General features: G+C 38.1%; 1 protein-coding gene across 2 annotated transcripts in view; it reads right to left on the bottom strand.

The window, feature by feature from the left end:
• Positions 1–15392, bottom strand: part of ascc3 (activating signal cointegrator 1 complex subunit 3) — a 242832-nt gene that overhangs the window by 224966 nt on the left and 2474 nt on the right. For both annotated transcript variants that reach the window (XM_084435411.1, XM_084435412.1), the window contains exons 3-4: positions 12571–12721; positions 6663–7246 (exon numbers count right to left, since the gene is read on the bottom strand). In XM_084435411.1, the coding sequence (XP_084291537.1) occupies positions 6663–7246; positions 12571–12721 (735 nt within the window). The remainder of the gene's footprint in view (positions 1–6662; positions 7247–12570; positions 12722–15392) is intronic.

Raw genomic sequence — 15392 nt, 5'->3', positions numbered from 1 at the left:
CCAGAGACCATTTCAAACAACTTCCCAAGCTTGTTTGTCTTTGTGTGTGTCTGTGTGTGTGTGTGTGTGCGGTTTACAGTTTTACATTCCCCAGCAGTCTTTTCCTTTAAAGGCAGTTATATTGTTATTTTTCTCATTGTATTTTTTTCTACCATCATAGAAAATGTTCTTTGGAAATGTCTTGAAAGTCACCCAGTCATGAACAAAGTCACATTTCCAACTACCGGTAAATGCTTTTGCTTCAAGAAAATGAAGCCTATTTTTTTGCACTCATTAAAGGGTTTTGCAGTGTGACAGCATTTTCTCCTATACTAAAGTGCATTTGCCAAGTTAAACGCTACATCATGATAGTATTTGAATCGTGTTTTAAATTGCCTGGAAACAATGATTTTCATTATTGAGAGGACAGTGATTAGAATGCTTAAATGTCATTAAAATTATTTCTAGAGGCATAAAATATAAATGTTTATTAAGCTGTATATTACAAAAAAAATGTGCTTCATATTTGATAAAAATGTTATATATACAGTACCAGTCAAAAGTTTGGAAACATAACAATGTATGTTTTTGAAAGAAGACTCTTCTGCTCAAGGTTGCATTTATTTCCTTAAAAATACAGTAAATCAGTCATATTGTGAAATCTTTTTACAATTTAAAATAAATGTTTTCTATGTGAATATATTGTTATTCCTGTGATCAATTACTCCAGTCTTCAGAGTCACATGATCCTTCAGAAATCATTCTAATATGATGACTTGATGCTCTAGAAAAAATAAAAAATCTGATTATTATCAATATCAGTGTTGAAAACAGTTGAGCTGTCTTATACACTCACCTAAAGGATTATTAGGAACACCATACTAATACTGTGTTTGACCCCCTTTCGCCTTCAGAACTGCCTTAATTCTATGTGGCATTGATTCAACAAGGTGCTGAAAGCATTCTTTAGAAATGTTGGCCCATATTGATAGGATAGCATCTTGCAGTTGATGGAGATTTGTGGGATGCACATCCAGGGCACGAAGCTCCCGTTCCACCACATCCCAAAGATGCTCTATTGGGTTGAGATCTGGTGACTGTGGGGGCCATTTTAGTACAGTGAACTCATTGTCATGTTCAAGAAACCAATCTGAAATGATTCGAGCTTTGTGACATGGTGCATTATCCTGCTGGAAGTAGCCATCAGAGGATGGGTACATGGTGGTCATAAAGGGATGGACATGGTCAGAAACAATGCTCAGGTAGGCCGTGGCATTTAAACGATGCCCAATTGGCACTAAGGGGCCTAAAGTGTGCCAAGAAAACATCCCCCACACCATTACACCACCACCACCAGCCTGCACAGTGGTAACACGGCATGATGGATCCATGTTCTCATTCTGTTTACGCCAAATTCTGACTCTACCATCTGAATGTTCTCAACAGAAATCGAGACTCATCAGACCAGGCAACATTTTTCCAGTCTTCAACTGTCCAATTTTGGTGAGCTCGTGCAAATTGTAGCCTCTTTTTCCTATTTGTAGTGGAGATGAGTGGTACCCGGTGGGGTCTTCTGCTGTTGTAGCCCATCCGCCTCAAGGTTGTGCGTGTTGTGGCTTCACAAATGCTTTGCTGCATACCTCGGTTGTAACGAGTGGTTATTTCAGTCAAAGTTACTCTTCTATCAGCTTGAATCAGTCGGCCCATTCTCCTCTGACCTCTAGCATCAACAAGGCATTTTCGCCCACAGGACTGCCGCATACTGGATGTTTTTCCCTTTTCACACCATTCTTTGTAAACCCTAGAAATGGTTGTGCGTGAAAATCCCAGTAACTGAGCAGATTGTGAAATACTCAGACCGGCCCGTCTGGCACCAACAACCATGCCACGCTCAAAATTGCTTAAATCACCTTTCTTTCCCATTCTGACATTCAGTTTGGAGTTCAGGAGATTGTCTTGACCAGGACCACACCCCTAAATGCATTGAAGCAACTGCCATGTGATTGGTTGATTAGATAATTGCATTAATGAGAAATTGAACAGGTGTTCCTAATAATCCTTTAGGTGAGTGTATATCATTTTTTGTGATTATGGTTATGTTTTAAATGTGCCATTGTATTAACAGGTGGTTTGTGACTGATTATAAGTCTCTTCTTTTGCAAAATCAACCCAAAGATGCAGCCAGGATCTACTTAAATTTTGTCTCTTCACTGGAGACCCTCAGAAAACATCACACTGTAAATCCATGCACTCTCGATCTCAGGTTAAATACATACTCTGGGTCTTATATTATCTGCGCACTGAATTACATAATGCTGTCAAGCAAATCCCAGTCCCTGAGAGCAATTAAGATAATAAAGAGTTATACATCCGTATTTAAAAATGTGAATGTTGGCATCACAAACAATCGTAAAATCATCCTAATATAACCAGTTATCTGATATAAGTTCTCAGCTGTGATGTTTTTATGCGACCTTATCAAAGTGCAATTTTCTCCTGGAAAAGCTATTCTAAATTGCCTTTAAATTAGCGTCATCTAATCTCTCCTACTTTACATCGCTTTAAATATATTTGCTTTAACAGCAAATGTCATGATGATGAAGTTTAAATGTGAAATACTAAAAGCTGCTCTTCACACGGTGCCTGTCAGGTTTAATGGCAGTGAATGGAGAGCCTTTTAACTTTGCTGTTGTTGACTTTGGAGTGACGCGTGCAGAGAATAGAGGAGAAACCGGCACAAAAAGGCCATCCCACATCTAAAGGTGTCAGTGGGATAGCCGGCGTCCAAATGTCAACTACGTGAGGAACATCAGAACAGGGTGTAACTCGGGTACTATAGTGCTCAGTGTTGGCAAGGGGAGTCACCCCCATCACGGAAGATTACACCTCGAAACTGAATAAACTACAGCATTCTGTGCCTACGACTTCATAACACCACTTTAGCCGCCTTTCCACTGCACTCGACAAACAACAGCCGTGGCCCGGAAGTTTCGGCTCCCATTTGAGCTTCGGATGCATTACTGTAAACCCTAACGCTCTTAATAATTAACTGGTTTGAGTAGGACAAACTTAAATTAAACTAATTAGTTCAGTCAAATTAACTTTCATGATTATTTAGCACTTTCTTTTTCTTTCAAGTTCACAGAACTGATATATTTTAAGTTCATTGTTTTGAGTTTTATGAAATTATTTCTTTTAATTTAGACAAACTTAAGTTTAACTGAAACGGCTGGGATGCCTATTTCCCAGCATGCTTTGCCGATGGCACTCGAAAGGGAGAGTAAATTCTCAAATTAAGTGTAATATAATGGGGGTTGTGTTGTTGTTGTTGTTGTTTTGTGCAAGATTAATGTGAAGTGGGAGATTTAGTAGTGATTAATGTTTTGTTATGCTAATTTAGAAGGATTTCTGTTAATGTTGGTTTTAGGATAGTTACCATCATGGTGACAAGTGGTGCATGCGGCTCGATTCGAGAGCAAATAAAACCTTTATATTGCTGCACTCACTACTTTATAACATAGCCTACTGTTGTTAACATGTTAAACAAGTTAGTATGTTAGCAAACTAGCTTGTTAAAGCTAGCTAAGTTTACACTAATAAAAGTGTTCACATTGAGATTACATGAAAGTTTGAAGTTAAATGTATGAATTAGTGTACTCACACATTTTAATTGTTCTTAACTTGAAATGTGTAAGTACAAAGTAAAAATCTGCCAGTTCTGCTTACTTAAACTTTGAATTTCTTAACTTAAAAAATTTGAGGCAACTGATTGCCTTACATTTTTTGAGTTTTGCCAACTTATTCGGGTTTACAGTGTATATTTATTTTTATTTATATATAATTTATGCGACCGGCCAACCGGATGTGATGTATTCTAATCAAAACTATGAGCGCGAAGCTAGAATTACTAATATTATAACACTTTAACGTTATTCTGTAAACACTATTTCTGTAAAAAAGGCGGTTATTAACAATTATGGCAGAAATAATTATTTTATAATTGTTAAGTGAATATTTATGTTGATTAACTCTATAAAATCTGGTTTTATTTTAGATGTATTGAGGGTCATTTGTTTTGTGTGGATATATTCAAACATGCATTGCATTCATTAAAATGATTAATTTTACTATGGTGAATAAGCCGGGGTAATGGTTGCTTCACGATTAATTGCTCTGTGTGTGATTGCTCTGTGAAGAATGTCAAAGGTTTCTATTTACAATGTGTTTACGCAGCGTTGAGCAGTGTAGCCAATCACAGACATGTTTGTTGAGCATGTGAACACAACGGCCAATCAGAACCATTCAGAATCTGCTCAATTCGAGTTGTGTTAAGCGTGAGCTCTGCACGATCACGAATCATTTAAAGTATAAAGACGATGTAAATAAGAGATTCGTTGTGCACTGCAGTGTAGAGATTTTTTTTTTTATTATAAAGAGTTTTCACTCAGTTCAGTGAGTTTTAAGTGATGTCAGCTTCTTTGATTATAGGGCGGCACACTCTCATAATTTGAATAGTGTTATTTTTCATACTGCAGTTTCGGGAGTGATAACCAGATTGACAGATTTAATTGAAATTGTGATTTTCAACAACGGATGGGTCCAAAAAAAATCTGGTATGTCAAAACAGATCCGTGCATTCTGGAGTGTGTGTGCAATAGACCCGCACTTGTAATGGGTTTCTTTGTTTTTCATTTTATTACTAGCTTTTAATTAGACTTTTTTAATGCAATGTTTATTTAACTAATCAGTACTTTATTATGCCCTTTTACGAAGTCTTGATTTTGCTTTTGTGGTGTACTAGAACATGTTTTCATGCTTGATTGTTTTACATATTTTACATTATTACAGCTCCTCTCGCCACAATCTGGTTAAACGCGTCGTTTTCGATGAAGACCCTCCTTCCGAAATACGAAAATGTGCTGTGTGTGTGTGTGTGTGTGTGTGTTCAGATTCCTGAAGGACACAATAAAAGTGGTACGACTAGGTGATCTCCTGTTTGCTAACCCGATCTACAAGTGGGCTTTATTCACAGTGGATGCACTCTAGGGTCACAAACAAGCAGTTGCACATGATATAATTAATTAATGTGTAGATGGTCTTGCAAATATGAACTTTACTGCTGAGGCATAAGGTTACAACGTAACGTGATCCATTTTCCTCTGTGAACAGCTCTTTATCAGCTCTCTGATCTTTGCAGCGGCGGCTCGTCAGGGGAAGCTCAGCCGACACAAGATTTGGAGGTGGAAAATGGGAGAAGAACAATTTAATGTTTATAAAATTCCAAGTTATTCATTTAATGCATCAGAAGGTTGTATTTCTTGTATGTAATATCACCACTGTAACACCATCAATTATTACCGCTGCTCTTTCCCATGAACAGATGTAATTACAATTTACAACTAGTGATGCAAAATTCTGGGTCAAAGCCTAAACTTCAGGATGGCCGAAAATATAAAATATGAATATGATATTTAGCAAAATACTCTTCTCTAGAGTTATTTTTTCCTAGCTAACTAATGAGTCTAAGGACACTGAATAGCTTTCTTGAGGTAAATGTAACATTAAGTATAGCCTACAAGCTGTTTTATTGACGTCTTTCACCAGTTGAAACTCTGATTGAGCGATTACACGAGACAGGATTCATTTCAGTAAGTTTTATCTTTCAACATTCCTCCCGGTGTTCATCCATGTTTATTTCATGCCGTAATTGAAACAAAATTGAGAGCCGTATAGGCAAGGCCAATTTATCGGCAGATATTTGGCTTTTTTTTATTAGCGGCATCAGCCAATATGTTTTTCTGTTCAGCTAATAAGTGATTTCTGCAGATCATGTCCAAATGTGGACATTTATTTTGACCGAGAACGCCTTCTTCTCTGTCTTTATTAGCTTACTGTCTTTGTTAAACAGTTCTGTCTAACAAATTATTTGACAAAACCGTTAAACAATGTAAGTAAATGGTATATGAATGTATTATTGCTTTTGGCTTTTTTAATAATAGAAATGCTAACCTTCTTCGTCAGAAGTTAAGTCTTTTAATATTTAATAAACAGTTAATTTCAAGAAACGTGTCTTACTTTGTGAGTGACAACACATTGACCGTAATTAAGTGCAAACTAATATGTGACCCTGGATCACAAAACCAGTCACGAGTCACACTGGTATATTTGTGGCAATAGCCAACAATACATTGTATGGGTCAAAATTATTGATTTTTCTTTTATGCCAAAAATCATTAGAATATTAAGATCAAGTTCCATGAAGATATTTTGTAAATTTCCAACGGTAAATGTATAAAACATTTATTTGTGTGAGTGAATGCAGCACAATCGTGACCATAAATGAACAACTTTAAAGGAGATTTTCTCAATGTTTCGATTTTTTGGCACCCTCAGATTCCAGATGCTCAAATAGGTGTATCTCTGCCAAATACTGTCCTATCCTAACAAACCATACATCAATGGAAATCTTATTTATTCAGCTTTCAGATGATGTATACATCTCAATTTCAATAAAAAATTTACCCATGTGACTGGTTTTGTGGTCCAGGGTCACATATGTCCCCTCCCAACTTCTATTTTCAATCAGAAATATGTGATCTTCATACGGTATATGATGTACATGGAGATCAGATCGAACACTAGTACCCACTCATGTCATACATTTATTTACAAACATTTCTCACCTCGTTTTGTAGTTCGTCGTCACTCCTTGTGGAGGCAAGCATCTCAAAAAGCGAGGTGGAGAGCTCTTCGACACTGGACGAGACCATATTTCCATCGTTCAGGTACTTCTCCACCTCTTGTCTCAGGATGGAGCTGTCTGCGTTTCTCTGCTCCAGTTCTTCCGCTGAATAAGCATCATCTCTCTCAGCTCCAGTCCTCCGCTCACCCACATGATGATTTAGGAAGCTGTGAAAGTCCACGGCCTGATCCATATCAGTCCCTTCTGACCAGGGCACAGTGTCGTGAGCATCCAGCGCGTACGTGTCAAATGAGAAAGCAATGTTTCGTCCGAAGACAGACCCACGGTTCATCGTCTTGAGAGAACTCTGTGTTTGGATGAAAGCATCCACCTGAGATTCTCCGATCTGGGCCACTAAACGACCCACCGCTGCACAACACGACTCGGCAGGAGTCGCCGGAAAAGGTCCGAACATCTGTTTTATGGCCCTGGTTTCCTCATGACCGATCTGGTCTTTGTTGTGGAATGTTTTAAACAAGAAGACTCCAGCACTTTCAATGGTGTCCTGCCCAAAATCCGTACCAACTGCAAACATGTAAAAAAGGAACACATTAATTTGATCATACACACAAAAACACATGCAAATGTTCTGAATTAACCTGCGCTAAACACAGACAACAACCCTTATTTTTAACATAAGAGCAGACGTGACCATTTGTGAATTGAAAATGCCTGGCTTCCGCTTTCATCCGCTTCCAGTTATTTTTAGATGTACAAAACAAATGGTTATGCTGCTTGATATTAACTTGAACATAACTTGTGGTGGTTCCTGGGGTATTTCTATAGGTGGTTGCTTTATCCACATTACAGAAACCTCTTAATGCTAAACTCCTACCTTTATAATAACCATGCTGATTTCTGTTAGGATCTTGTGTAGGACAAAAGACAGCAAGTGTCTGTAAAATACCTGTTCCCAAGATAATGCATGCCAAAACAAGCACCACTAACACATTCCATTGCTGCGTCCGAAATAAAATAATTTCCTACTATATAGTATATGAAATGCAGTAGGCCATGAGTAGTATGTCCGAATACACAGTGTTCGAAAAACAGTAAGCGGATGACCCACTACTTCTGCCGAGATTCTGAAGTGTGCATTCGATGGACACTTTCCTATCCCATGAGGCCACGGGAGGGGATTTACGAATAGCAGTGAAGCGACGCAACTGACGCTAGTAGGTCACATGACAGCAACAACATGTCGGATGTAGTACGTCTGAATTTCCACACCACTACCCGTCTTCATACTATACAGAACGTACTTTTTAATGGTTGCAAAGTAAATTGAAATTCAAATGCAGTACCGACTCAGACAGTGCGTGATTTCAGACGCACAAGTCTCCTGAAACCACATGCTGGCTTTGTGTGGAACAGACAAAAGAGATTAATTACATTTAAGCCAAAATGTTACAATATTAAAGGTTCAACGGATCACAAAACTCACGGTTGGGATCATACTACGTTTTTTGAGTCATCAATCGGAACATTTTTTCGGGAGGGGAGGATTAAGTTTCCAACATTACACACTTCCTTTTCTTCGGTTAATTGAGTGCATCGTTTTTAATTGGAATTTTCTTCTCTTTTACACTTACAAGAATCGGGATGTCTTGGTGAAGCGTGACAGAAGCCAGAGGAGGTGACAGAAAGGCCAAAGTTCTTCAAGAATTTCTATGGTACGTCACACTTGCTTCTCAGAAGTGAGAGTCAGGAAGAAAAGAGTTTCCATTGATTGGAGTGAACCTGAGGCCGATGAGAAGCCCTCCTCTTTACAGGGCTTTGTCTTATCTGATGACAAAAGACATCTGTTCCAGCAGAAACCCAATCACACCGAAGTGAACCTTTTCCACAGTGACGTTTGAAAAGAGGGGTTACGAATGCCATCCTGTCTGCTGTCCACTTCGCCAAGCAAAGCGATCAAAAACAGAGAGAACATAGCTGTGGAATAGTCCTACAAGATCCTGGGAGTTCACGATTAAACACAGTGGCGGAGAAAGACCATCCGTGGTTATTTAACCACAGCAGAGTTACGAGGGACTTATCAAATTGAATTAAATTCATCAGGACAACTGAATGGCATTGAGGTGAAGTGTGGCCATATAATCATGAATCATTAGATGCTAAGTGAGTTGCTGACATGTGGAGAATGATCCTGACCTTAAGGTGGTTCAGTAGCTCTACTATTAGTGCTGGATTTGATTAGTTCTTCATGGTATTAGGCAGAAAATGAACCACAGCAAAAGTTGCTGCAAAAGAAAATCTATTTTGACAGACGGTTAACCTGAAGACATATGCTAAAATATCACTGAATTGAATATTGATATGGAGAGCTTCAGAGGGTGCTTTATACATACTCCTCTGAAGACATTTTGTTTTATATTTATCTATCTATTGGGTTACACTTTATTTTAAGGTGTCATTGTTACAGTGTAATTATATATTTAAGTACTGAGTAATATTAAGCAACTACATGTACTTACTATAGGGTTAGGGTTTGGTTGAGGGTCAGTTGCGTGTAATTATGTATAATTTACTGTTATTACTATGGTAAATACATGTAACATATGTAACAAGGACACTGTAAAATAAAGTGTTACCCTATTGTTTTTTATATAATTAATACTCAGCCATAACTACCATGCCACAAAATGTGACAAAATGGTGGCAAAATTATCACTTAATCAATGAGATGATAATTATCTGCCTATAAATTAACCTTATATTTAAAAATAATCTAATATTTTGTTTTTCACAACACATGTGATGTCTGAGTACAGCAAAGCACTGTTGATGCCCAAAGGCCCAGAAAAATAAACATAAAAAAATTGATAAAGACTTCAGCACGCATAAATCAGTGTTCAGGCTGTGAACACAATGTCTATCAATACAATGTTGTGTTTTAGAAGAAACTGGATGATATTATCTGACCTGGAGCAAGAGGCTTATTCAAGATGATTATTTAAAAATAAAAATAAATGAAATGATTCTGTTATATAAGGGGAATTAGACAAAAATACATTCACGCCAATTGCTGCAAATAGTGATTACTGAATCAAAGTGACATTTTCAATGTTATTTCATTAGATCTTCATTATATTTGAGGTCCAGGACACATTTTAAAGTAAAAATAACCCAAAATAATCTATAAACATTCTTAGAAATTAAATTATTATTCTAATATAATATGCATGCAGAGCATCACACAGAATGTTGAAATTATAATAGAATTATTATTAAATTATAATTAATAATAATAATAAAAATATTGGTAACACTTTATTTTACAGTGTCCTTGTCACATGTAGTTTCTATAGTAATTACTATAAATTATGCAACTAACCCTAAACCAAACCTAATCCTACCCTAACCCTATAGTGCATGTATGACTTATAAATATTATGTAAATATGATATACCTGTAAATAATATTATTCAGTACTTAAATATAATAAACAAGGACACCTTAAAATAAAGTGTTACCAAAATATTATTCATAGATTAATGAGGAATAATAATAATTGAATTCTGATTGTCATCAGTGCAAAAATAGCTTTACATAGCAGCATAACAGCTTTATAAATATGACTGAATGAACCATGTCTGAAACCGCCATAAAATAATCAATTTACCGTATTTTCCGCACTATAAGGCGCACTTAAAAGCCTTTATTTTTTTCAAAAAACGACAGTGCGCCTTATAATCCGGAGCGCCTTATATATGGATCTGGCGCCTTATGTTAACGTCTGTTAAACAACCGCTGACTTAAACCTTGTTTATACTTTCGCCTGACACCGGAGCGCGAGCCTCCGCTGACTGCGCGCGCAACTCCCCAAACAGACGAGGCATTTATACTTGACGCAACTGTTTTGTTTTAGACTGAACACCAGACCATATAACTGATTTAGACGCGCAAACTGGGTGCCGGTGTGATGAGATGTACTACTAATATCCGTCTGCTCGGGCAGATTCGGCTCAAAGTCATGCATCTTCGGATTCAGAGGCGCGCGCGCTGTTAAGCCGAATCTGCCCGAGCAGACGGATATTATTTTTTTTATTAACTTCGCGCTCATGCGGACGCGTCGAGTATAAACAAGGTATCTTGGTTTACATTTGGACTTTGGATGTGATCTTAGGCTTGAAAAGGTTGGTGACCACTGCATAACGCAAACCCAGTCAAACGTTTGACTGCAGTATCTTCTATTCTATGCGCCTTATAATCCGGTGCGCCCTATATATGAAAACAGTTCTAAAATAGGCCATTCATTGAAGGTGCGCCTTATAGTGCGGAAAATACGGTACTCACATTTGGCATTTTTGACTACCGTAAACAACCTACAGTTAAACTACATCTACACAAGAAGCGACTGATCTGTCAGATGACAAAACTAAATAACTTCCATTACAATCAATGAAGCTCTCTGCGATAGGGGTGTGAACCTACAGTACATGTCATCATGTCATCGATTCAGTTCAATTCGATCTCACGATGCACTGCATCCTCAATTTTCAATCTGACTTCACATGTATACAATTCTGTCAATAAATCCAAGCAGTCACATATATGACCTGAACCTTTCATTTGACCTGCTCAAAGAAAACACGCTTCTTGAATGTATCAAACATTAAACAAAACTCAAGTCTGGGCACAGAAGACAACAGGAGCATTTCGAACACACAAAAGTAAATGCTAAAAGTGATGGCTGCCATTCGTCCACGACACGAGACCGCAGCTCTGCCCGGCGCTAACAGCTCGGGGTGAGAACGGCTGACGTGGTTTCTCAAGTTAGTGGTATTACCCCCTGCATATTTTATTTGTGCGTGACATGAGCGCACACAGCGTGTGTCTTCTGCAGGTCGTGCTTACCAGGCTGTTTATAAAGTGCCCAGATGTGCTTTTAAAGCTGCAGTCCGTAACTTTTAAATAAATGTATTTGAGCATTACAAAATTAATTTTTTTTGGAGCAGGTACATAACCAGCCAGTGTTCAAAACTCTCTGCTTGCCGTAGCTCGACTCAAAACGGTAAGCTTGTAATAATGTTTTTAACTCCAGTGGTACTGGTGGATTTCCGCGGGAAATTCGAGCATGTCTTTGCGTCATTACGTCACATCTGTCCACATGAAGAAGAGTCTCGGCTAGTCGGCTATGAGTGTGAGGATGCTGGAGGTGGAGATTTATAGCCTTTTCTCACAGCACTGGATATAATTACACTTATCAATTTGATGGCGGATCCAGAAAGGTTCAAACGACAATCACCAGGAGATTCACCCGCTGTAAAACGCAAAAGACTTCAGACTTCGGAGCGGCTACAGAAAAAAATAGACTGCAACGAAAACAAGGATAAATATCGGAAGGGAATTAAATGTAGTCATGCAATGCTGATGTTGTTAACATTAACAATTTGCTAAAGTATAATTTGCACGGTTTGATGTGATATGATAAGCGATCATTAGATTTAATCAGCGTGATTTACTGCTATGCTTTTTTCCCCTTAGTTGGTCAGAAGTGGATGTTACTTGCTCAGATTTCACATTTTCCAGTGAAAATTCTTATGTTGGTCAAACTTCCAAAAAGTAGAATCTGTGACTGTGAATGGCAGGGTCCACACCGGTGACTGAGTGACAGCTGCACATTCTCCTCAAAACACTGGATTCATCCGCGCTGTGCCGTGCCGAGACACAACCCACGTCAAGTTGATAATTCCCGCGAATAACTGCAATTGCAGATTCCGAACAGAGATGACGACAAAGAGGAAAAACTACGGACTGCAGCTTTAAAGTAGTTGGAGCATTTTTAATTACTCGCACTCGCGTCTCGACCTCCCTCTGCCATTGTATAGTAGCCAAATACCTACCGATTTGTTTGGCAGCTTGGAGGATGTTCTTCAGCTCGCGAGTGGCCGCCGGCTGATCTTTCTTCTCCAGATGTTGTGTGAAGAACTGAACAATCTTCTGCCATGTTAGACCGTCTCGGGCAAATATTTCCTGCCGTTTTAGGCGCTTGGTCTGCAAAAAAGATTGACAAAGCTTAAATTCAAACAGTAAGGACATTTCAATGAACCCCGTTTATGTGTGTTCATTACAATGATGATAGTCAACCAGGACAATATTCTGAATATTCATGATATATGTGCAATGACTGAGCTGGCTTTTTATTTTGCCATTAGGTGTCGTAAAGGCTGCATCACTTGATTAGTTCTGCAAGCACTTCTAACCAACTATGCAAGTGTTAAGAAGACAGATGTAATGATATATGCAGTAATACATCTCTGATGCATTTGCATCATACTCAAAAATGTTCACAGAAGCATTTTTCATGTATGATGTTTGATGTACACTAACATTCAAAAGGTAAGATTTAAGATTCTGTAAGATCTTTTTGAAAGAAATCACCCAGGCTTCATTTATTAGATACAAAAAATAGCAGTATGACAGTAATACTGTGACATATTATAATTTTGGACTATGGTTGTTCATCTAATGGCATTTAATAAAAATGTACACCATTTATTTGGGGCAAATAAAAAAATATATATATATTTGGGTCAATTTTATATTATTAGAATGCACACTATGCCCTTTTACAAAATCTTGATTATGTTTTTGGGCTCTACAAGAACAGGTTTCCATGCTTGAATGTCCAACAAACACATTATTTTCCCCATATTCTCCATTGTTGCGGCTCCTCTCTTCCCAGTCTGTCAGTAACGCTCTGTTTAGTTCCTGTCTCTATGAAGCCCCTCCTTCTGAAAAGCACACTGTGCTCTGATTGGTCAGCTGGATCAGTGTGTTGTGATTGGTCGAGCGCTACGAGTGTGTTTGGGAAATGTCCCGCCCCTTTCCATAACTGCCAGTTTCAACACACTACTAACTAACTCAACCAGGCCCCGCCCCTTTATTCTGCGTATGAATTATTTAAATGAGGAACACTAGGGCGTTTACGTAACGCATTGTATTCTAATTTACAATTGGCCCATCCCTATGTGAGACTAGTGAATTAAAAATTTAATTAATTGAGGGCCTGAAACTCTGTGAAACATTAATGAAATGAGTTGTACTTCATACAGCTGAAGGGTACAGTAAAAGGGTTATTTGAATAAGCGCCTCAGTTTGTGATGTGTGCTCAATAGGTCATGTCACCGGGCCAGTGAGTAAATTAACACCACACCATTGTATCAGCACTTCAGCGGCCTCTCAAACTCAGCATTATGAGTGAGCGCTGGGAAAAACCTGCACCCTTTGCTCTCCGCCCAAACCCGCCAGCGCAACGATAGAGAAATCTGCATTTACAGACGAGGAAAAGAGGTTTCACTGAACCAAGATGGAGCCGTCTGCTTCCGCAAAACCCCAATAAAAGCAAAGTCAAGAGAGATTAAAGAGAGACTGAGCAGTCAGAGCTCATATAATACACTATGAATCACACTCTCAAGGTCGGAGAAACACGATTAAATGAAGTACAGACAGAGGACATCAGATAACAAAGAGAAAAAAGCTGTTTTTAGCTATTAATTAGAGCGATATAAATCAGTAGGCTGATATTATCAGCATAAAACAGCACTTTGTAGATTTATCTGTGACCTGAAGTCCACTTTAATCCATATATTACGGCTAATCGATTGGTTAAATTTCCTAACTTTTGCTGATTATGTGCCCAGTCTTGGACATGACTACAGGTGATTGTTAAATAAAACACTTTAGACATTGCTTGGGCAGATAACATCTAAACGGCTAGTTCTTACTTTCTCTGAGGCTTGCTGCCATGATGCTATGGTGTTGTAGGAAGGGCACCAGGATATTATTATGCATTTTAGGGTTGTGTGAATGGTTACCTAAGGGTCCAATCTTAAAAATCCCATATCCAAGTCTCTACGGCCCTGTTTACACTTGGCATTAAGATTGGTTGATCCAGTAATAAGTGACAGCCCTGTTACACCACCATTTTATGATTGGATTTCAAGGGTAGCATATCTTACAGTATTTTGTTTTATTTTAGTGGAGTAGCTGTATTAACCGTATTTCATATTCCTTTTGTCAGAAAGCTGACAAATCCCAAACCATTTAGGACCCCACTTATGCCTGTAAGAAAACATACAAGAAAACATAATGACAGACTATTTAGACCAAAGTATGGGTGGGCGGTGTGACCAAAAACTCAAAATAAGAACAAAAATACAAATTGCAAACAATAAAATACAATATAAGAAGGTTATACGTGAAGTGAACTGCAGTGGGTAAAACCACTTTTGTAGCAAATTAATGCATATTTCTTCCTAAATGAATATTAGTTCTCTTGTTCTTTTGTTGTTTGAAACATTAATAACAGTAGCAGGTTTTAGACTGCTGTCACTTTAAGGAACAAATGCACAGATCCAATATAATGACATGCATCTAATCTTCTCCCAGCTGTTTACTGCAATGTCACGTGAGCGTAATCGCTATAGAGATAATAATCAAGAACAGTAATAATCAAAAAATAGCCATAGAAATGCAAAATGAATGTGCACTGTCGTTCAGTACGATAACAATCTAATGTAGTCATATCACACAACCCTACTGTTTTTACTGTGTGATGAATGATGATCAAATAAAGGCAGCCGTGGTGAGCATTAAGAGACTTCTTTCATCAAAGTAAAAAACAATCTTACCATCCCCAAACGTTTCAGCAAAAGCACAAACA

This window comes from Rutilus rutilus (genome assembly GCF_951802725.1).
Source record: "Rutilus rutilus genome assembly, chromosome: 17".
Taxonomy (NCBI): Eukaryota; Metazoa; Chordata; class Actinopteri; order Cypriniformes; family Leuciscidae; genus Rutilus; species Rutilus rutilus.
The sequence above is the reverse complement of the archived record's forward strand: the minus strand, read 5'-3'. Positions and strand labels throughout refer to the sequence as shown.